Consider the following 25933-nt stretch of genomic DNA (forward strand, 5'->3'; position numbering starts at 1 on the left):
AGTTGATATCCTCACTAAGGTCCTACCGGCCCATCAAGACCAATATCTATTACACAAGCTTGGAGTTATGTCCAGCCTCCTCTCCAAGCTTGAGGGGGGGGGGGTGTTGACAGAAGGAACAAGGAAGGTTTCTTTCCCAATCATTCAAAGAAAGAACATCAATATATATATTTCTGTGTAGATGACACTTTTGTCATTTTGTGTGTGTTGTTCCTATGATGTGTACTAGGTTAGAATATTTACTTGATGTGCTGCCGCACTATTTAAAGAAGGAGAGGAACAAGTTGTAATTAGATTTTGAAAATGAAATGAAATCAATGCAACATTCTCTCTATTACTCAGTTGTCTTTCTTCCTCATTCAATATGAATATGTCTTCAACATACTTATGTTATTTTATTGACATATTTATTTAACTACACTCCTCTTTTCTTTAAGTTTGTAGTTAAAAGGAACATGGAAGTCGTAAAAACGACACTTGATTTTTAATGTTCCTTTTAAAGGGATTAGAAAAAAATTAAAATAATAATACTACGTAGTTTCGATCATTTGAGCTGCATGATATGTTCTTGTGCTGACATGTTTTTGAAAAGTTATATTCGATCAACTCCGTCAAAGAAAGTATTGTATAGTCAAGGGAACGTGAAACTCATTCTAAATGGAAAATTAATTTTCTTTATGTTACTTAATTTATTGAATATGTACATATTCTTTTAAAAGATTAAAAAATCTATAAAACAATCGCTAATATATATATATATATATATATATATATATATATATATATATATATATATATATATATATATATATATATATATATATATTCTTAATATGTTCCTTTTATGATATGTTTTTTTTGTTAGAATGACATGTGTTCTTTTGTTGAAGGCATATATTCTTTTGTTGAAGGCATATGTTATTTTGCAGGCCGAATTTTAATGTCAGACACGAGGTTTTTTATTTTTATAATTTTGTCTTTTATAAATAATGATATTATATATTCGTATATCTCTTGAGGGGGTATGTATTTATTTTACTTTTAAAAAGTATACAAACTTTTAGGAAAGACGACTTAACGGTTAGACCATTTTTTTGGACTGGAACCAATTAGTTATGCACTTTAACTAATTAGTTAACCACTGAAACCAATTAGTTAAGTATGAAATTCAATTAGTTAAGCAACGAAACCAATTAGTTATGTAACCGAACCAATTAGTTAAGCACTGAACCAATTATTTAAACAATGAAACTGATTAGTTAAGCAATGAGATCAATTAGTTAAGATTTTATGAGTTTTAGTTAATAATAAGTTTGTTAAAAAACAATAACTATTCGACTCATAAATTTAACTATTTGTCTTTATACCTTAACTATTTTGTTATTCAATTAGTTAAGATTTTATTACTTTTAGTTATGTTTTACTAGTTTAGTTAGTATCAAAAAAATGGTCTAACCGTTAGGTGGTCTTACACAAAAATTTATGTAAAAAGTATAGCCTTTCTCTCGTACTCCAGTTGAAATAAATAGTATAATGTAACATGTATGTTCTTTTAGCTGCTCTTTATTTTCTTTTATAAATGTTAAAAAAATTATAAAGTAGTTAAAAATTATAATTTTTTTCCTTGTCATTTTGAGCCAAGTGTACAGTGAGCATGCTACACACGATTGTAGGATCCAATTTACGTTGCTGGTATGGTTGGTTGAACATTCACCAGTCAACAAGGGATTTTGTAGGAGAGTGCTTTCCCACCTTATCCTTACAGGGTTCATATCGACCGGATGATAGGTATTCCGTATAACTGGTCCCCCTCACCGGCTCACCCTCGTAGTGAGGACAACTGTCAATATTTTTTTTCGTTCAACCACGAGGAGTTCCCACCGCCTTCGTGTCACGGTCCGAATGTTTTGACACTAGATCGTGCGACGCGCTCTTGCTTATGGGGCGGCAAGGGCGCAAGCCTTTGTGCGGAAAGTGAATCTCAAGGCTCGGGGCACGAGCGGATGCTTGCTTCAGAATGGGCATTCTTGCCTATTGGGCAACAAGAGCGAAGGTCGATGGTCGATCGGAGCGCTTGTGTGCGCACATCAGGCACAAACGGGACCGCCGACAAGGATGTATCTGTTTTGAGGGAGACTTTGTTGAGTCTTGGAAAGCTTAAAAACATGCGACAACACAATATCTATAAAGGCTAACAACAACGCAAGTGATTAAGCAAAGACAACTTCTGATGAGAGGTATTGGTCCATATCCCTCATAGAGGTTTATTTTGAATTAGCTAAAAACTGCCAGTGATCACTAAAATTACAGTAACATAATAATTCTCTCTAAAGCCTAGAAAATTATTAGAATTTAATACTACCGATATTATACTCTCCCACTCCTCATTCTCATCGTTTTTACACCTGTTTGGCAAAATGAATTTAGAATTAAATAATACCGATATTATACTATTCCACTCCTCATTCTCATCTTCTTTTTTTCTACACCTTCCCGTCCTCTTCTGCTTAAAGATGTTAGAAAAAAAACTAAAATTCAATCAAATATAAAAGACAGGCATTATATTTTGATATGTGACACTATCTCCACCACCACAACCGCTCGCTTTGCTTCAGCCCTAACCATCACATCCTTCCGTCACTAGACGAAATTTGAATTTTGGTGGTTGTTTTTTGCAATTGAAGCTACAAATTTAGACTCTAATGTCCAAATTTTCGACGATTAACAATATGTCTAGGTATTTTATTAAAAGATATGTTTAGTTAAATTATTTTTCAATATTCTAATTTCGTCCTTTTGGGTTCTTACGGGGGTGCTGATGGTGGCGTTAGGTAGCATTGTCGATTTGATGGCGAGTCGACGGGGTAGTAACTATGTAGTGTAATTTTCATGGTATTAATTTTTGGATAGCTTGGGCGGCGATGGTGGTGGAGTAACGTCAGCTAGGCTGTCATGGTGTTGGTTTGAATGAGTTTGCAATGTCGATTTTATTTTCAGTTAAGATGATTCCATATACTCACCTCCCCTTAGGTATGAGAACTCGATACCAGAGGTATTTTAAAGGTAGATCCCCATGATTTAAATTTTATAAAAGTAGTTAACCAAACATCAAGTATGAGATTGGATAATTTCAAACCCATACCTGATTTAAAATTATGCTGAACCAAACACATCCTTAATTTCCATTTGTCTACTTTGGGCCAGGCCCAAATTTGTAGCACGGTTTCGTATATAGGCTGTGCAAGTGTGAAATACAGAGCAACTGATGTCTTCTTCAACCTAATTTCAGTTTTCTGGCGGAAAAACTTTCATACAACTAGCAAGTTTGCTTGGGAAACGTGAATATTAGATTGAAATCTCTCGTTTCCCATTCGTTTCCGGGATGAATTCAGTTTCAAATACGTCTCTATTCTTCTGAAACGGTTTTGGCGCGTTTAGAAACGCGTTTCCCGGTTTCCCCGTTCCAGGACGTTTCGGAAAACGGCACGTCGTGATTTTTTGGCGTTTCCGTGCACCGTAGCTAAAAACCCAGTTGAAAATCTGCTTCAGATGGCTCTTTCTGGGGGTGCAAAACGTTCAATTGGGATTATTTGTAGCAAAGTGCGTTCGGGACATCATCGAGTGTTGACCATGTCTGTCAAAGGAAGCTGTTCTCAGTCAATCATTGATGATGTTCAGTCTGGTAGTGGTTTTCCTGGGGTGTTTTTGAGGAGATATTCTGCTGCATCATCATCTGATCAGATGGGTCTTATTAAGAAGCTCAGAGAAAGAACAAGTGCTCCTATCAAGGATGTTAAATCAGCTCTAGTTGACTGCAATTGGGACATTGGTAAGGAGAAGGAACTACGTTTGATATTCAGCTGATGTTTAAGGTACTGTTAAGTAGTTGAGATTTGATTCCCAATTATTAGAACTTGTAATGTGATAGCTTTCTTGCAGAGGCTGCACAGAAGGAGCTGAGGAGAAGAGGGGTTTACCAGGCATCAAAGAAGTCATCCCGAAAGGCTACTGAAGGTTTGCTTGCATTGGCTCAGAATGACACGAAAACTGCCATTATTGAGCTGAATTGTGAGACTGATTTTGTTGCAAGGAATGACATATTTCAATACATGGTCAGTGTGAGAGCCTTTCGGTTTTGGTTTGTGCTTTTTGCCGTTACTAATGTTGCAATTGTATCAAAAATTAACAACTTAGTTGTGCTCGTCTTAGTATAGGACCTCTCATGAAGTTGTTTCAAGAGATTAAAAAACTGAGGATGTGATAGTACAATTGATGCCATAGGGGCATTGCTTGCACTGGCTCAGAATGAGACAAAAACTGCTATTATTTAGCTGAATTGTGTGACTTTTATTGCAAGGAATGATATATTTCAATACATGGTCAGTGTAGGATTTTTTTTCCGGTTTTCATGATTCTTTTTTTCTGTTCATATAGTTTTGATTTTATCAATACTTAAGAACTTAGTTATATTCGTCTTAGTTTAGGACCTTGCATGAAGTTGTTTCAATAATCTGTAAGAAGATATTAGAAAACTTACCAATTGACACCATGAGGGGCTAGGGGTATTGTTTCTTTGAAGCCATGATGCCGATGAGGCAATTTTTCATATTTTCTTGAAATATTTGCTTCATACATGTGTTCATTTCTTGTTTTCCTCACCTCATGTGTGTCTTGTGTGAGATTCACCTAATAACTATGTTTCATTTTATTGCCATTAGGCTTTATCCCTAGCAAAGTTGGCGTTGTCAGCTGAGGGTTCTTCTCAGCAAGTAGCTGGAGCCTTTCCAATGACACCTGAGTATTTAGAGGTCAGAAAGTTGTTCCTAACTATTAAGCTGTCCTCTATTTATTCATTATTGTTTATATCTTTGGATTCCCTGTAACATATAAATGCTGCAGAGCTTGAAGCTGAATTTGGCCCATCCGAAGATAAGTGGAGAGATGAGTGCGCAAGAGGCAGTCACTGAACTGGCAGCTATGATGGGAGAGAACGTTAAACTAAGGAGGAGTTTTGCAATGTCAAAAACTTCGCCTGGTATCATTTCTACATACCTTCATTCAAGTCCCCAATCAGGTAAGGTGATTCAATTCTCTCGCTGTAAAAAGAAACCTGTATAGAAGTTGGGCAGAAATTAAGAAATGCTACAAATAGTCAAATACAAAAGATGCAGTATTGTGTAACTGAGAAAATATTTTATGAGCGTTAGGTACTTGTTTCCTAGTAATATTGTTTATGCTAGAAGAATATTTTAGGACTAACAATCAGATAACAACTAAAGTTTTTCCGACATCTTCATTCAGGCTTGGGTCGTTTAGGTGGAGTTCTATCTTTACAAGTGGAGGATCCAAATGCTGACATGGCTGCCATACAGCGTGTCGGATCAGAATTGGCTATGCATGTGGTAGCAAACAAACCATTATTTCTCTCAAAGGATCTTGTTTCTTCAGATGCTTTAGATAATGAACGGGAAATTCTCAGATCTCAGGTACAATATTATTTTATTGGGTTGCTTTGCACACACATATGGTCATTAGTTAGAAACGCAATTACATTTAATATGTACCTGAGGCCAGGGTTATCTTGTTGTCCATATCCCCTTATATCATGAGCTTGAGAAACAAGAATGGGTTGGTTCTCTACTTCTCTAAATTTCCTTATCTATCCTCCACTTGGTTCAAATGCAATTAGATTATACAGCATTGTCAAATCACTGCAATTGTGACTAGGAAAGAATAAGTTAAAAAAAATGGTGATGGTGATTTAGTTCGCGTTTGATGCTTGTCTTGATAAATTAAATAGGGAAAAAAAATTGATACAAGCTAGCTCACCTATGACCTATCAATTAACTAAGAGTAGTCCGACTTTAGAGGATGTCTTCCCAAAACGCTCCGTAAACCATTGCAACTTGATAAACAGATATAAGTGACTATGTGGCATGTTTAGGTTGGTCTATTTTATTTTGTTTTTTTTGAAAAATCAGTATAATCCCTTTTTTCCCCCCTCTCTCTATCCATGACTCCAACCAGCCCGACCAAACATATCCATTAGCCCAAAAGCATCTCTTCCGCAATCCCAATTACGACCATTAAGTATTCAAGTCATCAAATTCCTCTACCATCCTCAAATTCACCGCACCATTTTCGTATCCAAATATCCAATTTGAAGTATTACTTCATTAGTTGTACAATTCATCAAAACTATCATGGTGGTGAATGGTATTCTGATGATGAATTATTTTATCAAGATTCATTACAGGGAGAGCGTAGTGGTTATGGTGGTAGTATGGTGCTTGGGTCAAGGAACAGGATTAGGGTGTCAATCCCTCTACGAAGGAAGCAACATAGAGTATTGCAGTTTAAAAGTTGATTCTGGTTCAATAGAAATTCCAGGATCAATCTGTCGCTCTACTCATTTCTTATGTTTGCATGAACTAAAACACCTTAATAGTCACATTACCTTAATACTAACCTAGTTACCTTGCATTGGAGCAACAGCCAAATTTAATGCAACAGTGTCAATTTTCCCATAAGTTCCTTGATTTTTGTTTCAATACTAATGAGTTATGTTCTTTATTTCTCTCTTGCTCTGTTTTGGGTGTTAAGGTTATGGTGGTCAGGTTGGATGTTAATGACAACGGTGGCTAAGGTTGTGGTGGATGAAGAAGAAAATGATGTTAAAAGGTGGCAAAGGTGAGGAAGTCCCAGGAAGGCCAAAAACAGAGTTAAATAAAGTTTTGAAAAATAAATGAAAAGTATTTTTACTCGTTTGGCTGGTTGTAAGTGAAAGGGGACTGATCTTGAAAGATTCTCTTAAAGTTGGGACTGTTGTTAGTTAATTGATAGGTGGAACTGTTTATAGAAGACGTGTCATAGTTGGGAAGGTTGGTAAAAGGAAAAGAGGCTTGTAGATACGTTTGTCCAATTTTCTTCTTTAAGTGACTTTCTTTAGGATAAGTACTTCTCTTGAAGAGAGTGGTATTGATTCGTTGCAATTGTTCCATTTCGGGTTCTCTTCTAATTGATGTTGCATGTGTTTCTCTTATGTTTTTGTTTGTGGATCCTTCATTGTTTACCCTTGGCTGCTTTACAAAGAACTAATTCTTAAAGTTTTTGCTGTCATGAAGTCCTGCTTGCATCTACTTCTTAAAGGTCAATCCATTGGACAATCATCTTTTGTTTAGATAAGAAAAAAGCCAAATTACTTAGAAAGGTGAAAGATAATCATCGTAGAGTGGTCAACGATGAGAGACATACTCAGGATACACCTCAGACATGATAATTGATGCCCATTTCAGGTTATCGATTCTTTGCTCCCTTTCTTTTCTGTCTGTGAGCGGTTGTGCTTCTTTTCTGTTGCATCAACTAGTTTCAGGCTAAATTTTCCAAGAAGCTCTTCCACGTTAGTATTATCCTTGTTATGTTGTGTCCATGTCTCTAGTCCTTGTTAGAACTGCACCCTTAAGTTCAGCTTCTTACCATCAAGCAATTGGTTCCTCGTGAGATAGACACCTATGATTTTCTCTCTTTCTTGATTCTTAGTTCTTTTCCCCCCTGGACTTCTGTTGGAATTTTTCGTCCTTTCTCTCTCTCCCTCTCTCGCCCTTGTGCTCTCTCAGTCTTTAACCGCCTTCCATGTTCTTGCTTAATTCTTCAGCCATAATTTTCCTTCCTTTCCTCTGATAATGATTCTTGTGCAATTACAAGCTATGTCACAAATAGACCATCAATATGCTTATGCTATTTGTCATTCACTGTACAAAATCATAAAAGCAGCAGAAATCAATTGGATTTGTGGTTGTAATAAAGCTTTTTTTTTGATAAAATGTTGTTGTAAAAAAGTGGTAGTGGCTTGATTGAATAATCGTTTTCTATGAAGAGACTGAATTTGAAAATAGCTACTGCCCTTCTACTTTCTTCTTCATTTTTCTTCTATAAATTAAAGCGATAAATAAATAAATGAACAATGAAATGAAGTAGGAGCCTTTTACCAGAAGCTAAGGCCAATGGAGCAGCAGTTACACGGCTGCTGTTGATGGAGGAATTCCAGAACCAAAATGTAATTTTTTTTTACTACAATTTGGATTTCGAATAACCTGTTTGGAGTATTCTTTTTAGATCTTAAAAGAAAATATCTTTCTTTTTCTTGATAAACAAGAAAATTCTGTTTTATTATTTACTCCATCTCCCCCACAAAGACTTACTCATTTATTTTGGCACATGATTTAAGGAAAACATTATGGCGAGTTTTGACGAGAAAAGTATTAATATTGAAAAAAAGTAGTGGGTTGTTATATATCATTATCATTACCCCATTGCCTCAAAGAGGCTCCCGCAAGAAGCGGGGTAAGGGGGGGTCGGGTGTACGCAACCTTACCCCTGCAATTGCAGAGAGGTTGTTTCCAATTGACCCAAAAGCGATAACGGGAGAACAACAGGACGACCATCTTCTACATCATGGAAAGGAAGCAAAGAGGTTTCAAGAGCCATTTTGATTTAGTCCATTACATCCCACAGCCAAAAGAAGAAATGAATCTTTGACTCCATCGGAAATGGAAAACCGGGTTGTTATATATACATGTACTTTTTTTATTCAGGTAAGTGAATATAATTGGGTTTTAGGGGAAGAGAGAAGAATAAAAAAATGATTTGGAAAGGTAAGGGAAGCAATATAATGATGGGTAAATTCATTCTAAAGAAGAAAATGGGTAGGTTTTTGGGATAAACTAATATAGAAATACGGTTAAGGCTTTGTCGGACAGATAGAGTATTTCCTTATTTTTAGCTGGAAATAGTTTCTAAGTTGCTGAAATAGGGAGGGTGAGAAATTAGAGTTTAATTGTCTAGTTATTTAAGACCATCTTGGGTTTGATTGTTTGGTTCAAACGATTGTTTTAGAAAAAAGTTGAGGAAAAAGTAGGGTAGAAGACGTGCTATTGTTGTGACTAACATGTTAGGAGGCTCCATCCTTCCATAAAATTTTCAAACTTTTTTCAGTCATCTGTTTAAAGATTTTACAAAATAGAAAAATAGAATAAGAGCTAAATGGGAGACAATGATCTTATTCATCCATCACATCAGAAGCCAAGCAATATCCTATGAATGCAAAAACTGGATCCATATAGTTATTAGGAGAACTTTTGAGTATTTGGACTTCATTATTTCATTGGTCAAGTTTGGGTCAGTAATAAGTAGTTTTCTACTATAGTGTTATTAATGTGTTTATTCTCGTAATGAGTTGTTCGTTATGCAATAGTCTTAACAATAACCGTGTACAAGATTGAATTGATTGTTCATCACATTTTGAAGGTCTGGTTTTCAGATTTCGGAGAATGCTACTTTCGGTAAGGATTCAATCTAGACCTGGCATTTAAAAACAGCAACCCCTGCGGATGTTCCCCCTCTCCTACACTTTCTCTTTTCTTTTTTAATCATATCCCTTTTTTTGTTTTACATATACCTCCCTTTTTTTGACAATAAAAAAACACACTATTTCATTGATTAAGGGAAGTGAATCCATACTCAAACTGCAGAATATTTAATTTCCCACATTATTACCACCAAGACATAAATGAAACTGTTATAACATGTCATTTCAACATTTTGACTTTTTATCCCTATGCCCAACACATGCTCAAACAGGCCAAAAAACTATAGACAAAGTGTTTTGGAACATCAACTCCTGACTCCTTGCTTTTGCCTTTTTTCCGCGGGGGAAGTATAGAGAGAGTTTATATTGGTGGTCAATACAATGGACGTTGTCGACGTACAAAGAAAGTCAGGAATGGTTTATGTGTTAAGTATAGCAAGCACAAAAAGTCCACAGATAATGGTTGAAAACAAGAAGGTTTCAATTTGGGTTATTAGGGAACAACGTAGGCTAGCGAAAAGAAGTTCACCAAAGGGCATGCAGCCTAGTCCATGGCCTACCCGCAGCCAACCTGTGCGTGCCACAGTCTGCTCGCTGCCTGCGTTCAAGTGGTTGTTGGTTCCTTGCTGTGTTTGTTTGTTACTTAGTTTTGCTGATTTAGGACTCTAGTATATACATTCCTAATTTATCGTAATTATTTGCTAATATCATATGCATTCCAGATTTAGTTTAGGGGCAAGATTATTCTCAACTTGGAGAAGGGGTTGGATTCCATGTACTATACAAAGGGCTCATGAATTTTCTCTTTTTGTTGCACAACAACATTGATACATTAAGAACCCACTCTCAGGTTTCTAGATTAGAATAGTTGAGAGGTGTAGGCTGTAAATCAAAGGGGTTTCGCGAGAGTTACTTATAATTGTTACTCCGTAATTGATTTGTCATGTTGGTGGTTTCCTCCTAATGGTTTGTGAAGGGTGTTTACAACGTAAAGTCTCATTTTCCATTGTCTTTATTTTTGTAACTTTGATTTGTTTACATTATCTTGTTTATTAGTGGTGTTTTCCCTTTTGCTAATCCTAACAATATGCCTTAGTGTTTATGTTGCTTTATCTTGTAAAACTACCTTTTGCATATTAATAATCAATAATCAATAATACTTCATATGTATTTAATTGCTTCTATTAGTTTGTTATTTATTAGATTGCTTTCTGTTAATACAGGCAGAAGCATCTGGGAAGCCTAAGATAGCCATAGAGAAGATGGTAGAAGGACGTTTAAGGAAATACTTCGAAGAAGTGGTTCTGATGGAGCAAAAGTATGTTATGAATGATACAGTAAATGTGAAGGTGAGTTAACTTGTAGAATAAGTAGAAACACTTGGATTGGGTTTTCTTTCTTTTCCCTGCTTGTTGGACTTTCTCACTAATAGTAGACCAGAAATGCATTCCTTGGACCGTGTACGTGTTTGGTAATTGGTATGGACTTGGATTATGATGGTAATTGTTTTGCTTTCTTCTGCAGACAGTATTGGACAATCTGAGCAAGGAAGTTGGGTCCCCTGTAAGGATTGAGAGCTTTTTGAGGTTGGAAGTGGGAGAAGGAATTGAGAGGTAAGAACTCTAAGAAGTCAGAAGCATCTAATTTTTGACTTTTGTCTATTCTTCTGATATACATTTCTTTTTCTCTATCAGGGCATTGAGCCCGTGTGAGAGCATTATTGCTGAAGTAGGATAGTATTTTGTTGCATGCCGAAACTGAATGAGTATGGCTGGTGCTCTTTTTGTTGTTTTTAGGAGGTGTTTTTTTTATTTTTTTGGAGGTGGGTGGAGTGGCAATGACAGTTTTCATCGGATTAGCAGAAAACCAAATTAAGATTATGCTTATCTTAATTTACTATCCCCGCTCCACTATGTACTACCCTCTCCAATTTACTTATCAATTTATTATTTTGGATGTTCCAAATATTAGTCAAGATTCTAGTAGCAATAATGATCATGTCACAAATTTTAATGATGATTGGTTAAGGTGAAAGAAAAAGTGGGAGATTGATAAGGGTTTTTTGCGTCGTATCAAAGACCACTTACTCAAACAAATTTATAGAACACCTAGCTTACACACTATTGATTATAGTGGTAAGTTTCGTGGTCGTCCTAGGTGAACAGTGAATAGAGAGTTCAACGAACTAAAACACCAGCTAGTTTAAAAAGGAAAAGAGGAAAAGAGATTAGGTTCACCAACAAGCTAAAAAACTATCGATAAGAGATCAAGAAGGAAAGAACTAGGGGATTGAGGCTTGACATAGATTTTCATTAGGATAAAGCAAAGGATGCACATGCTCAATATTGCAAAGACTTGACACAAGAGGGGGGAAACCAAATAAATAGCGTTCAACACCTTTCAGATAGAAGCATTAACCCTCAAATCTCGTTGGCAAACTTTCGCTTCACCACAAGATAGGTGGACCATAAGAGAACTACAAGCTAACTCATATGCTACTAGTCTACTACTAATCCTCAATTTCTTGACAAACTAGTAATAAGCACTCCAATTAACCAACTAGTTTAGCATTTGCAACTACTAACCTAGCAAGACAAAATAATCCAAATCATCAAATCACAATTTAATCACAAAATTGGCATGATTTCCCTTCTAATTTCCCAATTACTACCCAAGTCTTACCTCTACCCCTAGTAAAGCCATGGAAACAACAAGCAAGCTAAATTGAGAAATTAGACAATGAATCATGCTAGTGAATCATAAACGAAATCAAATAAAACAAAATCAATCAAACATGTTTTTGGAGTTTTCTCAATATTATGGAAATCAATAATAATAAGAAGGGTAACAAAATGAAAGACAATAATAGAAGAACAAGAAAGAACAAGATTAAAGGAGATTTTTTTTTACTAGGAAGCTTCAATGTATTGCACTTGAGATGGATCTCCAAAAGCAATAAAACTAAGCCTAAAGTTTCTCTCTCTAAAACTGTAAGGATTTCTGAAAATTAAAATGTGTCCCAAGAATTGGGGGAAAAAGAACTATTTATAGTCTTTCCTAAAAAGGACAAAAGAAACTAAAATTAAAGCTCTCCGGATGACCATGTTGGCGCACAAAGGCTGGTGCGGGCGCATAACAAGAGGTAGGCAAGGGCGTATAGAAATCGTGTGTGGGCGCACGGATGAATGTGAGAGAAAATCGAAGAGAAACAACACGACAACCGTGCGGGTGCACCAAATCTTGTGCGGACGCACGCCTCCGAGGCGCAGATGCGCTAGTGCGTGTTGCATAAGCGGTGTGGGCGCACGACATCACTTAGGCTTGAAACTGAATTTTTCCTATGGGGAACCGTGCGGGCGCACCAAAACGTCGTGCTGGCGCACCGCTCTGGAAAGTGTAATTTCGCCACAAACATAATGTTTTTACAGTGGTACTTGCGTGAAGGTGCGGGCACACCATATCTTGTTCGGTGGCACGGCGCTGCAACTTTGTCTTTCCTTGAATTTCCTTTTCTGAGGTTGGGTGGGCGCGCTCTCTGCTATGCGGGCGCACCACTTGCCTTAAACTCCTTTCCTTCCTTAAAACTTATCAAGTACTTACAAAAGAAAATTAAACGAATAAAAACGAAGCAAAGCTAAGAAAAAGGTTCAAAAACTAAGAATTATTATGATTGCAACTAATAACTAAAAATAGAATTTAACTCACAAAATAAAAGACGAATTAAGAACGAAGCTAGAAAAAAGGATAAGAAAATAAAGGCTTAGAGCGACATTATCAAACTCCCCCAAGCTAAACCTTACCAAGTCCTCTAGCAAAAAATCATGGGAAACGGGAAGAGAGTGAGCTTATTTAGAGATAAACTACCAAGAACTAAAAGGATAAACACTAACTCACGGTCGTAGGAATCACAGTTGCATTTAAGCACATGCAACAAGCTCTTTGACCCCATGATCGCTCATGAGGGGGAGTGGGATCTCGCAAGGGTTTTCCAAAATATTGACCCGTAACTCTTCAAAAATTGCCAAGGCAAGTTTTAAAAGAGAGAAAAGAAAGAAAGAAAGGAAACAAACTAAAACAAACAAAAACAAAAAAATGTTCAAGAATTGGGCTTTTATTACGGAACAAGCAAGATTAGATACAAATATTTCTCAAAACGAGTGCACGTTAATGGATATCAAAAGGTCGAGTGAAAAATTAACATGCAAAGCGTATACAACTAAGAAGTTTACACTCCTCTATTCCCCTACAACCATTCTTACCGTGTCATCTCTCTAGTTTCAAATCCACCCTCAAAGATAGATTCTCATGACACCACGAAGATGCTGAAAAAGAGTAGAATTTCAAGAGAAAAAAGAACGGTACACGACAATCTTGGCATGACTAACTTGCTCTATAGGCTTGACTTTTCCTCCTTCCACCGACTATGACTCAACTCTCTAAGGTCAAAAAGTCTTTAATGTTAGGGTAGGGGAAAGGGTGTGTGAAAATTTGGGAATTGGAGCTAAAACTAAAGTGAAGCGTCAAATTGAACTTAACTCAAGCAAGATAGAACCAAAACCAAACTATACCACTTATTTGGGACTCCCCCAAGCTTATTCAACAAACAAAATTGAAATAAACGTTTTTTTTTGAACTTTTCTTTTGCTTCTTTTTCCCCTTTTTTTGTGTTTCAAGTGAAACTTTTCTACTTTGCCATGTTTTTCTCTAATTTTTGGGCTTTCCCTCAATTTTTCGCTTTTGCTTTTAATTTGACATATACATGAAACTAATACAAGCTTTCCATTTGAATCTACTTTTCATTACTCTTCTCAAATTTGCATGATTAATCACAACTCAAAGCGCAATAACACGAAGATTCACTATCACTTCTAAGGGTGAGAAATAAAACAAAGGCTATTGGCTTATAATGAGCTAGTAAGAAATGAAGGGGCAAGGCTCAAATGGCTAGCTAGGGGGCAAATGCAAATAAAATACAAGGAAAATAAGAAAAAGATTGTCCTAAAACTACAAAAAGAAAATAGTCATCGTAAGAAATGCCTTATCTTCCCCTAGAGTAGTTCGATCAGGATATTGGGTAGGAAATAGCCAAGTTCTAGATACAAGAAAGTCAATGCCAAGGATCCAAGCCACTCATGCAATGTGTGTTTGGGAAATAGGCTAGAAAAATCAATAATCCTCACACAAGGGTAGCAAATACCATCCTCTCCGGTTTCAAATGACTAGAGAGAACGACACCATTTTACCACAAACCAAAGGATCAAAAATCATGTTCTCCAAAGTTCTAACCGACTACCTTTGCATGAAAATCTTAGATTCGACCCTAGATATCCAAGATCGTGCACACCTCTAGCAACTACGAATAAATGCATTCAAAAACCACAAGTTTTAGCTTTATTACGCCTGAAACAAGAACAAAACCTAGAAAAATAGAAAGACTTGCCTTGACTAAAAGAAAAAGAAAAATATTTTTGGATTTTTAATGCATTTTTCTAATAAAAAAGAAATAAAAAGGAAAAGAAATAAAAAGAAAAGAAAATAAATAAAAGAAAAGCAAGAATAACTATCAACATTGTCACGCAATCACCAAATGGAGGACATTGAGGCATCAAACAAGCATAGCTTATCCCCCAAGCTTGAATTATGCCATGTCCACAAGGCCTAAAACTACACATGAGGAGGCAACATCAACAACGACCCATCCAACCAATGCTCCGAAACAATGTAGTATGCCCATTCCCAAGTATACAATCAGTGAGAAGGATATTACCGGAAGTGTCGTGGGAGCAAGTCCCGTTAAGAACCGAATACCTCATACAAACTCACCCTGAAGACCTTAGGGCGCGGCAAGGGTCGGACTAACTATCATCCAAACGAGGATGCGTGACAAAAGATAGCTCAAAAGATATAAGAACAAAAATAATCAAATGGAATTAGTATACAAAAGGCCCATAGGCCAAACCATCATGAATCATCAAATGTCACAAGCTAGGATGCTCGGACTCGCCACCGGCACCCACCGTACCGGTGTCGACACGACACGACGCGGGTGCCGGTGCGGAATCCGGACCGGACGCTTGCAACAGAAAACGGACTCGCTCTTAAAGATCCAACCCTTAAACGGTACGACTACTCCCACACTACGACTCCTTCAGCATGACACCTCCGGTATCACTTTCTCCGGTGATGTCGTCGTCCTTTGCTGCAGATTAGATGAGACTCCATTGATGGGTCTTGGAAGAGCTTGAAAAGGGAAGAAGATAAGTCGTAGATCTAATTTACTGGGCCTTTTTTCAACTTTTTTGGGTCAAACCTAATTTTATTCTTCATTAAAAGTTGTGTGGACAGGTATTTGACAGCTGTTCTCCATTCAGCCTATTAACAATTGTATTAAATGTATTTAATTGTTTGTTGACTACTTGACTGATTTTTCTTTTACTTTTCTATTTATGTTTTCTATAGCTACAACCTACCTGCCTAGGTTAAATGTACTCCGTATTTAACTACTCTGTATTTATTGACCGATTTTACTTTTACTTTTATTTTGTTTTTTCCTTTTACTGTAAGTCTTTTTTTTAAAACTGCAATTAATTAATTTTGGTAGCCGTAAACATTTATGTAACTGTACCGCTTCATATTTTATTAAAGATGTACATAAATCAAAATAATGTTCCGTGTCCCCGAGTCCATATCCATATTTTGGACCCTTCAAAAACGAGTCCACGAGTCCTTCATTTTAGAAATTTAAGGATCCGACCCTTGGACCCGTACCCGAGTCCGAGCATCCTAGGTCACAAGTAGTCAATCTCACACAAGTGGGCAAGAAGTGGTAACCATCAAGAACATGGTGCTTCAATCATCTTTTTACAGGTGTGGGAATTGGGAAGGGGATATGAGGGGGTTAAATATCTTTTTTTTTTTTTTTTTAAATATGTCAGTTGAGACCCATGTGACAATTACGATTGTACTATAGTGCTACTTCCTCTCTTTTTATTCTGATTTAAGTTTAACTATTCCAATGCAATTTTTTGAACTTTTTTTTAAGAACTTCACTTCACTCCTCTTTTTATTTTTTTCCTTTTATTTATTTATTATTTTATTATTATTTTTCCGTATCCCTACATCCGTGTCTAAAATTAGGACAAGGTCCTCATGTTTTGAACTTCTAGCTTTGCCAGGTCCGACACTCAAATCCATACGACACCCGTACCCGAGTCTGAGTAACATAGCTTACGATCCTACCTCGATAAGTTTTGGAGTGGTAGGATCTTAATACGATCTTACGATCCTACGCTCCGTATTTCAAAATAATAAATCAGTTTTACATTTTTTTTTATTACTAAATAATTTGTATTCTGTCAACGAGTTAATTTTTATAAAAAAATTAAGTATCATTTTTCACTAAAAATCAAAGAAATTCATAATGTTATCTATTAAGACTTGAAGATGGTCATAACCAAAATCTTAATTTCAATTACCATGCACAAGTATTGACCATATGTGAGCAAAAAAGGACTTTTAAGTATTACTTGAATACATCCTTTTACATTGAATTTGTATAATATAAATATCATTTTACTATTTGGTAGGATCTTGTGATCCTATGATCCGATTCTACCAATCCGATCCTACCCCCCTTCATCAATCCAAACAAGGATCGCACTAGGATCCCGATCCTGTACGTGACACTCTCGCGTCATACGGCTCTGTCCCGGAATCAGGACCCCTCTTTCCTTTGACGAAGGTAGCCTGTAGGCTAGTTAATGTTCAGGAAAGCTAAATGGTGCTTGACATGCTTCTAAGAATAGTAATGTCATCATCTCTCCCTTGTCTCTCCCTTTTTTAGGGGGGGGGGGGGGAAATGGAACAAATGTATTAAAAATTAGTTGGGCATTAAGCCTATTACAATATGTAATGTATAAGTTCAAACAATAACTAGGGGGTTGGGAAAATGCCTAGTTACATTGACTTCAAAATTAAAGCATCTCGTTTTTTTCGCCAAGCAGCCTGCCAAAACATTCGCCTCCGTTGGGATATGATTAATGATTTAATCCGAAACTCTTGGAACGACTGTCGTAACCCCTGCATGGTTTCAACATATCTAAGTAAATTTCAGTACGAATATTGTCTTGGTGGAGAAGATCCAGCTTTCGTGCTTCGTGAATCGTGATCATAAGGGCACGTGGCTGTTGTGTTTCCAGCAGAAACTGTCTGTCTCTCCCTCATTTTTCGCCTTTAATCTTGATTGATGACCTGCTCTCACAACCTAAAAGTGACTCTATCTGCTACCTCTGTATTTAATTTTGAATCTACTTCTGGTGTAATGCAAGTTTAGCATGGCAAGAAAATTTAGCTAGATATTTAATAAATATTTTCTTCCCCTAACCCTCTCTATCTGTCTGTCAGTCTGTCCCTTCTTCTGAAGTATAATTGCTGCCTGAAGTATAACTTAACTAGCTCAATTGGAGCCTGATCGTTTTCATATCCACTTAAGTAGTGAAGTTGTGTGTTCATTCTAATGATATGCTTATCAGGATAGCAATTTATATGGTGTTGCTTTGTTCAATAAGAGCCGTTGCATCTGAAATTGAGTAATTACTCAGAAAGGTGCTTATGGGTGTTGTAACTAACTTAAGCCTAATTGTTTTGTTCTCGATGCATCCAATTTTGGAAATTTGGATGCACGTGATACAAATTTTAGTTTGGGAGTACATTTATACAAAAATTCTACCTGTAGCACACGCAATTTTTATAAACAAGGGTATAGGGTCTCTATTTCATCTTATATTGTCAGACCCTTGTTTTTTACTTTTTTTTTTTCGATAAGAAAAGAGGTTATACGAAGTATTATATTAACATTAGGAAAAAAGGTGAGTAAACAAAGTGGATAAGCTGTCCTCTGAACAAGAAAGCAATATTAATTTCTTGTACCTTCCCCAACTGGGTAAGTTTTGAAAGCCCCATTGGCCTTGCCCCAATTGTCAGACCCTTGTTGAACCTCTAGTTCAGCATTTTCCCACTGACTATAGGCATCAGATTGTCCAGTGGTCCCTGAACAAGAAAAATTGTCCATTACAATTATCAAGTTCACCAAAAAAAGTTGCTTGAGGGAAAGCCAAAAGAGCGTAAATAGCCTTTTGAGGAATCCTGGTTCACTCTAATTATACTAGAACAGTCACAGAATACCTTTAACTTCAAAAGTACAGTCACACGATACCTAATCTCCATTTGAGCCACCTGGACTTAATCCTGTTGGTCACATTTGGTCAAGTTAATAATTTCCTATGTTACTTCGACACTCTGGTTGACAGAGGGCGTCGGAGTCAGATCCTCCGACACGACATGACACCCAAATATATAGGGGCCTTGTTTGAAATTTATTACATCTAGAATGTAGGATCCTCCGATCCCTTGTCGGACACGACACCCCAATAAGAGTCTGAGCAACATAGATGATTGCTTTGCAGAATCGAGCCAAGGTACTTAAAACACTTATTATCATGCAATGCTACTACATCCTCTCTTGACTCCGTTTTAGTTCTAAAATGACTAAAAGGGTGGTTAAGGCTGTCTATTAATGTCTTGAGTTCATAGAAGAACGATTTCCCTACAAATAGCTAAATCGAAAACTAATTCCCAATTTGCATTGGTTTAAAAACTAATTCCCATGATACGTCCACGTAGGATCGGGTAAGAGCTTCGTATAATTTAAAAAAAAAAAATCAACATAAAACCGCTAAAGGTATTAGCGGTTCATACCAGCAGCGGTTTATACTAAAGAACCGCTACCACTGTTAGCGGTTCATATTATTATGTTTTTCCAGCGCAAGTTATTCACGCAATTCACGACATAATAATATGAACCGCTAACAGTTGTAGCGGTTTAACATAAAGAACTGCTACCACGGTTAGTGGTTTTAATATATGAACCGCTAATACCGTTAGCGGTTTTATGTTGAATTTAAAAAAAAAAATATACGAAGCTCTTACTCGATCCTACGTGGACGGTACCATGGGAATTAGTTTTTAAACCAATGCAAATTGGGAATTAGTTTTGATTTAGCTATTTCTAGGGAAGCTCTTCATAGAAATCACTGTTATTGACATTATTGTCTATATTCAATCTCTCTTGGGTTCAGCTTTTCTTGGCCTCTTCTCGATATCGCTGTAAGATAGCATCTAATCTTAAATAAATCTGCTCTGAAGTTTTATGTTTACCACACAGAAAAATGCTCATGTCCAGTTCATCGTGAAATAATCTCAAATCATTGAAAAATCTTGGATGTTGTATTAGTTTAAAATGTTTATGTGCTGAAATTTTCTTCTCCTAGTGAGCCATGTTCTGCGGAACTTTTGGGAACCGATTAGCATTCAAAAGGAGTATGTGGAGGTCCAGCATGAGGTTTTACGCTATGTGCATTGTGTGGTCTAGCAACTTTAACTATAGTGTATAGTAAAACCCATGCTGTTCTCTAGGGACCTTATATATAAAGTTTAGATAATTCGAGCTACCAATTGATCTCTAGATCCAGAACTGATGTTCCGGCATGGTCATAGGAGCTTGTTTCTCATTCCAAGGGCCCTGAGAGACAAATTGTTGAATTTTCTAGAACCTCCAAGACACTTAAACAACATACATCAACAACATTACCCAAGTGCTTCTAAAGAGTGCAGAATAGGAGTATCAGGCTTTGAAAATGGTCATGTCCTGTTCATCTCGAATGATTTCGAGTCATCATAAACACTAGGATTCACGCATCAGGTTGGAAGGTTGAACAAATATACATCAATCTGCTGCTCCTATCTAACAATTTTCTCAGCATTCCTTGGTAAACAATTAGTGCAGAAGTGGAGAAACTTGCACTAGTTTAAATTCGTTCTTAGTAACAATATAGACACTTTCAGGAATACCACTTTAATTTTTTTTGTTTTGAACTTTTAATTCAATGCAAATAAGCCACTACTTTAAGAGTAGTATATATCACTTTATAAGAAAAACTACCTTTATTCAAGACATTTTTGTTAAATGCAACGTTTACTTTTACAGTTAGAAAATTATCTGATTTTGACCCTCTTATAATTATTCAGCTCTAAGTTGCTCATCGAGGGTAACTATTATCATTTGTCTTGGATTGAAAAAACGGTGAGAGTGACACACTGAGTTAATGGAGTATCTTATAGCTTAAAAAACATGTCATAGTTTAATGGCGTTTGATAGGACCTGATCAATTGCGTTATATTATGCCATAGTTTTCTATCTATTTCTTATGTGATACTACTGCTAAACTTGAGCATTATATGTCTTTGATAATCCCTGACAATTTGGTCATTTATGTATCATTAACACAGTTCAGAGACAAGTGAATCAGAATCAGTGGCTTAGGCAGCTTAGGACTTGCTTATGAGGAACACCAGTTTCATTTTCTTTCTACAAAAAGTTGGAGTTGAGCTGGACAGCGGAAGATGTAGTGTTTTTGCTTATTTCCCGATGAACAAAAACATCCCTTGTAGAATAAAAGACTGCCTGACATACATAGCCAGGCTACAAGGGAGACAATTGATCTCAGCTTTTGTTTTACTAAGGTTGATATACCTAGTTTAATAATATTAATTAGCATAATACTTAACATAATAATCCCTCTGTTTTACAATAATCGCGACACTTTATTTTATGTCAGTTTTCCTTTTATCTTTCTCGCCCGTGACGAGGGATCAGTTCTTACTAAAGGTTCTTCCTCTCCCTTCACCCCCTATGGGGATCGATTAACCAATTGGTGAAGCTATTAAATAGTACAGGACTAGTTATACTGGAAAACGTAGATTATGTACATAAGAAGCATTGTCTATTAGATTGAATAACTATGACTGATAATAACATTGATCCTTACTCCTTAGTTTTGTGGATTGTACAATAATATTTGCACACAGGAGTTGAAACAATATAGTACAAAACAGAAGTGACCTTGAGAACAAAAGAAGAATTCCTTAGTGGAACTTGAGACTAGTCAAGATGTTGTTGTTGACTGGGTCAGCCAAGTGGTCAAGAAGGTTTTGGTATGGGCCAACACCAGTAACCAGACCCTGTATAAAGTAACCCAATATCGCCAACATTGCCAGCCTTCCGTTCTTCACCTCCTTCAGCTTAAGTTCCTTGAGTGACTTCTCGTCCTTTCCAAAGCCCAATGGGTTGAAGATTGGTCCACCTGGGTATGCGGGCTCACCGGATCCAGCAAAGCCCTTCTCTAGACCCAAAAAGTATTGCTTGCCCATGGACCCGGGGTTGTACCAGTCCTGTAATCTCCGGTGCTCGGCAAAGCCCATAAGTGCCATCTCAAAGACGAACAATGTAAATGGGTCAGCCCAGTAGTTGTAGGTGCCTGCCGGTGGGATCACTCCCGTTTGGAACCACGGGAGGGCGGTTTCTTGTGGGATCAAACCGGCCTTTCCAAGGATTTCTGGGGCGATAGCACCAACTGCTCCAAGCATAGCATATCGGCCGTTGATGATCTCACCATAGGCTAGCCACCTTGGTTCAATGAACCCACCGGTGCCTTCTGGGTCTGAGAGTCCAAGTGGGTCGAACCCAAAGTCACCTGGAAGACTGCATAGTTTGAAGCAATATATTATATCATTGCTAAGAAACTAATAAGATGAGACATTTTGCACAACATCATAATTTACAAAAACAAATATTACCTGCCATCCAAGTATGAAAGGCTCTGCTTTGATGCAAACCAAAGGGGTCTGTTTGCATTTTGCTGTTAACAAATCCCATATCAAGAAAAATTTAATCAAAATTATACTTGTTCGTGTTAAAAATAAAATTAAAAAACGAAAAAAATCATGTTGAAAAATTCATAATCTGAATCTCCAGGTTCTCTACTGTTTTTTCTTCTTAATTTTCCTAATTATATATATCCAATTTAAGGTTTACTCATCTACAACAAATTTTAAGAGTTTTCACCCAAAAAAAAAAAACAAATTTTAAAAGTAGTTAATTAACAATGAATTGAATGGGACTAAATCATTAGATTATGTTTTCCTTTAACTTTCTGAATAAGTTGTAACAAGAACAATACTGCATAAACAAGACACTGTTCAATGAAGTAGCAGGTTATGTACAATTGTTCAAGACATCGCGCAATTTTAAGTGTTGTAAAGACATGATCGGTTTATTACACAAATAATATCATACATACAACTTGTGAAAAATCTCGAAACTAGAAAAAAAAAACTGGCAGTAATACTGAACGTACCTTAACAGGTGGAGTAGAGGCAGCTCTAACGACGAACGAGTTCTTCCTTAAAGAAGAAGGAGCAAGTCCAGACCTAGCACCAAGAATCTGTCTTGCAGTTTCGACTGATGAAGTCAAGGAAGATGAAACCAAAGCTTGTGTTGCCATTTTTGATAAGCTTATAGAATAAAGATGATGAAACTATTCTTATGATGATGCTACTGAATAGAGTAATCTTCACACTCTATTCAGTAATGAGATTATAGAGAGAAAGATTGAATACAAAATATGACAAACAAGTAATAAGTGGTTTAGATAGATTTTCTATATTCTCAGGTGGATATTGATTCTGAGGTGGCTTTCATTTTAGCTTGTCTAAATATTTCATTATCCAACTAGGGAAGAACATGTGGCAATTACCATCTTGTCTTGGATAATAGATATTGCTCTTTGTTACTTCTTGATTTCCTACATGGCCCCCCATATATATTGCCACCTATAATTGTGGGAGTATCTATTATGCACTTGGGTGTACCCAGTTAATTTTGAGTTTACTCTTTTGTATTTACTTGTTCAAATCCTTTGTGTTTTCATTTAATGTCTATTTGAGAGGATAAACTTTATTTCGTGGTGCATATAAGTAATTTCACGTTTAAAAGACCAAATACATGCTTCATTCAAAATGTTTCGATCCCTATAATTTAGCAATGTTCATACTTCCTCCTGTCCTAATATATAACAAAACTTCCTAATGTAGTTTGCATATTGAAAACAACGTTCAACATTTTTCATTAAGGGAGATTAAATTACAAATTATTCAGATTTTGTAGCAAAGTGTGCCATATCATTGGAAAATCTTGTTATTTATGGATATGACATATTGACATCAAACAACTGCTTCTTCATTCTGACAGTCATATATGGTGACATGTCTATCGAGAATCTAACCGTGCCGCAAACTACGTTGCATTCATTGGTCACCACATTATGATCCACCAAGATATAGATCATTGACAATACATTTTTTATTTTTTTATAAGTTACGATATTGTCTTGAGAGAAGACTATTCTCATTTTTACATACTTTTCATTTAACAAAAAAATGAAGTTGGTATGTTAATATATTTAAAACTAGTCTTTTATGCACGCGATGCGTGCGTGAATTTTTCGAATGAATGTAGGCCGATATTGAGAAATTAATATTTACTATCGTAAAATGATTACCTCTTTTTTTTTTTCTTTTGAAAGCATCTTAACCAATTTCTTAATACCTATTTCAAGACTTCATAAAAAATAACTAATCGAATAGTTAAGAAAATGGTATGAAAGATCTATAGCAACAAAAGGCGTAGTTGAAAACTTAAAAACCGAAACGATAGATTGAGATCCACCAAATTCATAGAGACAATTATGCATGATCATAGTTTGAAAACTAACGCAAATGATGCATAAATTGGAAACTTAAAAAACGAAACGATACTAATTCCGTAATTAACTAATATTCCCACCAATTTTTTTTAATAATTTAACGCAATTATAAGAGATTGATTATAACTTAAAGTCTTAAACACTTCCTTTTGCCTTTTATATTGCCTTTTATAATTAATGGAGTAGTAATTTAAACTTTATAATTAGTAGGGGCATTAATTAATTAAATTGTGAATTAACTGAGGGTATTATTGTCTTTTTTATAGGGGACACCAAAAGTGTGATTACGAAATTACCCTCACCTCTTCCCTTATATAATAGAGATTTGTATTAATTTTACCTAGGTTTATGACTGTCTTTCATTTCGTTTATACTACCTCCGTTCCTTAATGTTCTTTACGCTTACTATTTGCACGGACTCCAATGCAATATTCAACGACTTATATATCCATTTCCGTATGTGAAAAAATTATAAAATTTTGATATTTTGAAAATACATAATGAGACCAATCTAACAAGATCTTACATGATAACATTTTGATGTATAGAACAGTGGGAATCCACGGTCAAAGTTTTCATATTTTGGACACATATTCCCAAGCGTAAAGAACATTAAGGAACAGAGGTAGTAATACAAAGTGGAGTTATGTCCTCCTATGGCCCTCTTATTTCTATATATTTCGAGAGTAATAAGTCCAGATACATTTTGATAATGGTTGATAAAGGATACTCAAATTCAATTACAATTAAAATAAGCTCAATTGAAGTTCTTATAAATCAGGTAGATCTAAATAAGTTTAAACCAGGTGCAGCAGGTGTTGTAATTAGAAACCATCTTGGAAACAATATTGCTAGTCGGTCTTTCAATCTGGGGGCTACTCCCCCTTTTCTTGCAGAAGCTATTGCACTTCGCAATGTATTACTACTGGCAATAGAAAACAATATTCGACATATTCTCATTGAGGGAGATAATTTACTTATAATTCAGATTTTGCAACAAAGAGCTCTGTGTCCATGGAAAATACAGCTGCTTATGGATGACATAAAACATCTGCTATTTAATTTCGATACCCATAATTCGAGACATGTGTATCGAGAAGCTAACCGCACTGCTGATTACGTAGCATCCATTGGTCATCACATTAATAGTCAATTAGATATTGATCTTTTTGTAGACAATATATTTTCTTATTTTCTTACCTTAGATAAGTTAGGATATATTTTTGAGAGAAGATTATCCTAACTTCTGTGTACCTTTCCTTTACAAAAAAAAAAAGGTTTAAACACTTCAAAATCGAGTGAGCGGAATACAACTTAAAAAGGAGCAATACAATATTTGTTAATTCTTTTTCGAAAGGAAAATGTCGTAAATAATAAAGAAACGGTTAAAAAGAAAAATATAATTTGAAACGGATGGAATGAAAGAGATTATTTCCTTGCCTTTCTTATTCATCACGTAGGATTAATATACATCTTTACAACCTCAATGTAGGCTATAATTTAGGCGTTAATCTAAGGAGTTATTATCTACAAATATCTCTGACATTATGCTTAGCTACAAACTAGGAAATGATATCCTTGATATCATGCATAACGTAAACAATATTAATTACAAAATATTTTATTTGCTAAAATATTTACATATTCTATAACCCTCTCGCAGTCGAAACGGGTGGTTTACCAACGCTTAGACTGTCTCGAAAATCTTCAAACAATACTTGTGGCAGTCCTTTTGTGAAAATGTCGGCAATTTGAAAACGGGATGGAACATGGTGGACCCGAACTTGACCACGCGCCACCTTTTCACGGACGAAATGGATATCCATTTCAATATGCTTGGTCCGTTGATGTTGGACTGGATTTCCCGAAAGATAAATGGCACTTACATTATCACAATAAACCAAGG

General features: G+C 36.0%; 2 protein-coding genes across 3 annotated transcripts; one reads left to right on the top strand and one right to left on the bottom strand.

The window, feature by feature from the left end:
• The first annotated feature begins 3252 nt into the window (after nucleotides 1–3252).
• On the top strand, nucleotides 3253–21053 carry LOC110792450 (elongation factor Ts, mitochondrial). Of its 2 annotated transcripts, none has more exons than XM_021997253.2 (8): nucleotides 3253–3829; nucleotides 3940–4112; nucleotides 4719–4808; nucleotides 4900–5074; nucleotides 5302–5486; nucleotides 10591–10716; nucleotides 10892–10980; nucleotides 20714–21053. In XM_021997253.2, the coding sequence occupies exons 1-8, from the start codon at nucleotides 3550–3552 to the stop codon at nucleotides 20745–20747; spliced, it is 1152 nt and encodes a 383-aa protein (XP_021852945.1). In that variant the 5' UTR covers nucleotides 3253–3549; the 3' UTR covers nucleotides 20748–21053. The 2 variants fall into 2 exon arrangements, with proteins under 2 accessions (XP_021852945.1, XP_021852944.1); XM_021997252.2 differs by lacking the exon at nucleotides 20714–21053 and adding an exon at nucleotides 11062–11337.
• A 132-nt stretch (nucleotides 21054–21185) lies between these two features.
• LOC110792451 (photosystem I chlorophyll a/b-binding protein 3-1, chloroplastic) lies at nucleotides 21186–23020 on the bottom strand. The gene is made up of 3 exons (XM_021997254.2): nucleotides 22621–23020; nucleotides 22061–22122; nucleotides 21186–21965 (listed from the first exon to the last, which is right to left on the bottom strand). The coding sequence occupies exons 1-3, from the start codon at nucleotides 22765–22767 to the stop codon at nucleotides 21350–21352; spliced, it is 825 nt and encodes a 274-aa protein (XP_021852946.1). The 5' UTR covers nucleotides 22768–23020; the 3' UTR covers nucleotides 21186–21349.
• Between the last annotated feature and the right edge of the window lie 2913 nt (nucleotides 23021–25933).

This window comes from Spinacia oleracea, chromosome 5, assembly GCF_020520425.1.
Source record: "Spinacia oleracea cultivar Varoflay chromosome 5, BTI_SOV_V1, whole genome shotgun sequence".
Taxonomy (NCBI): domain Eukaryota; kingdom Viridiplantae; phylum Streptophyta; class Magnoliopsida; order Caryophyllales; family Amaranthaceae; genus Spinacia; species Spinacia oleracea.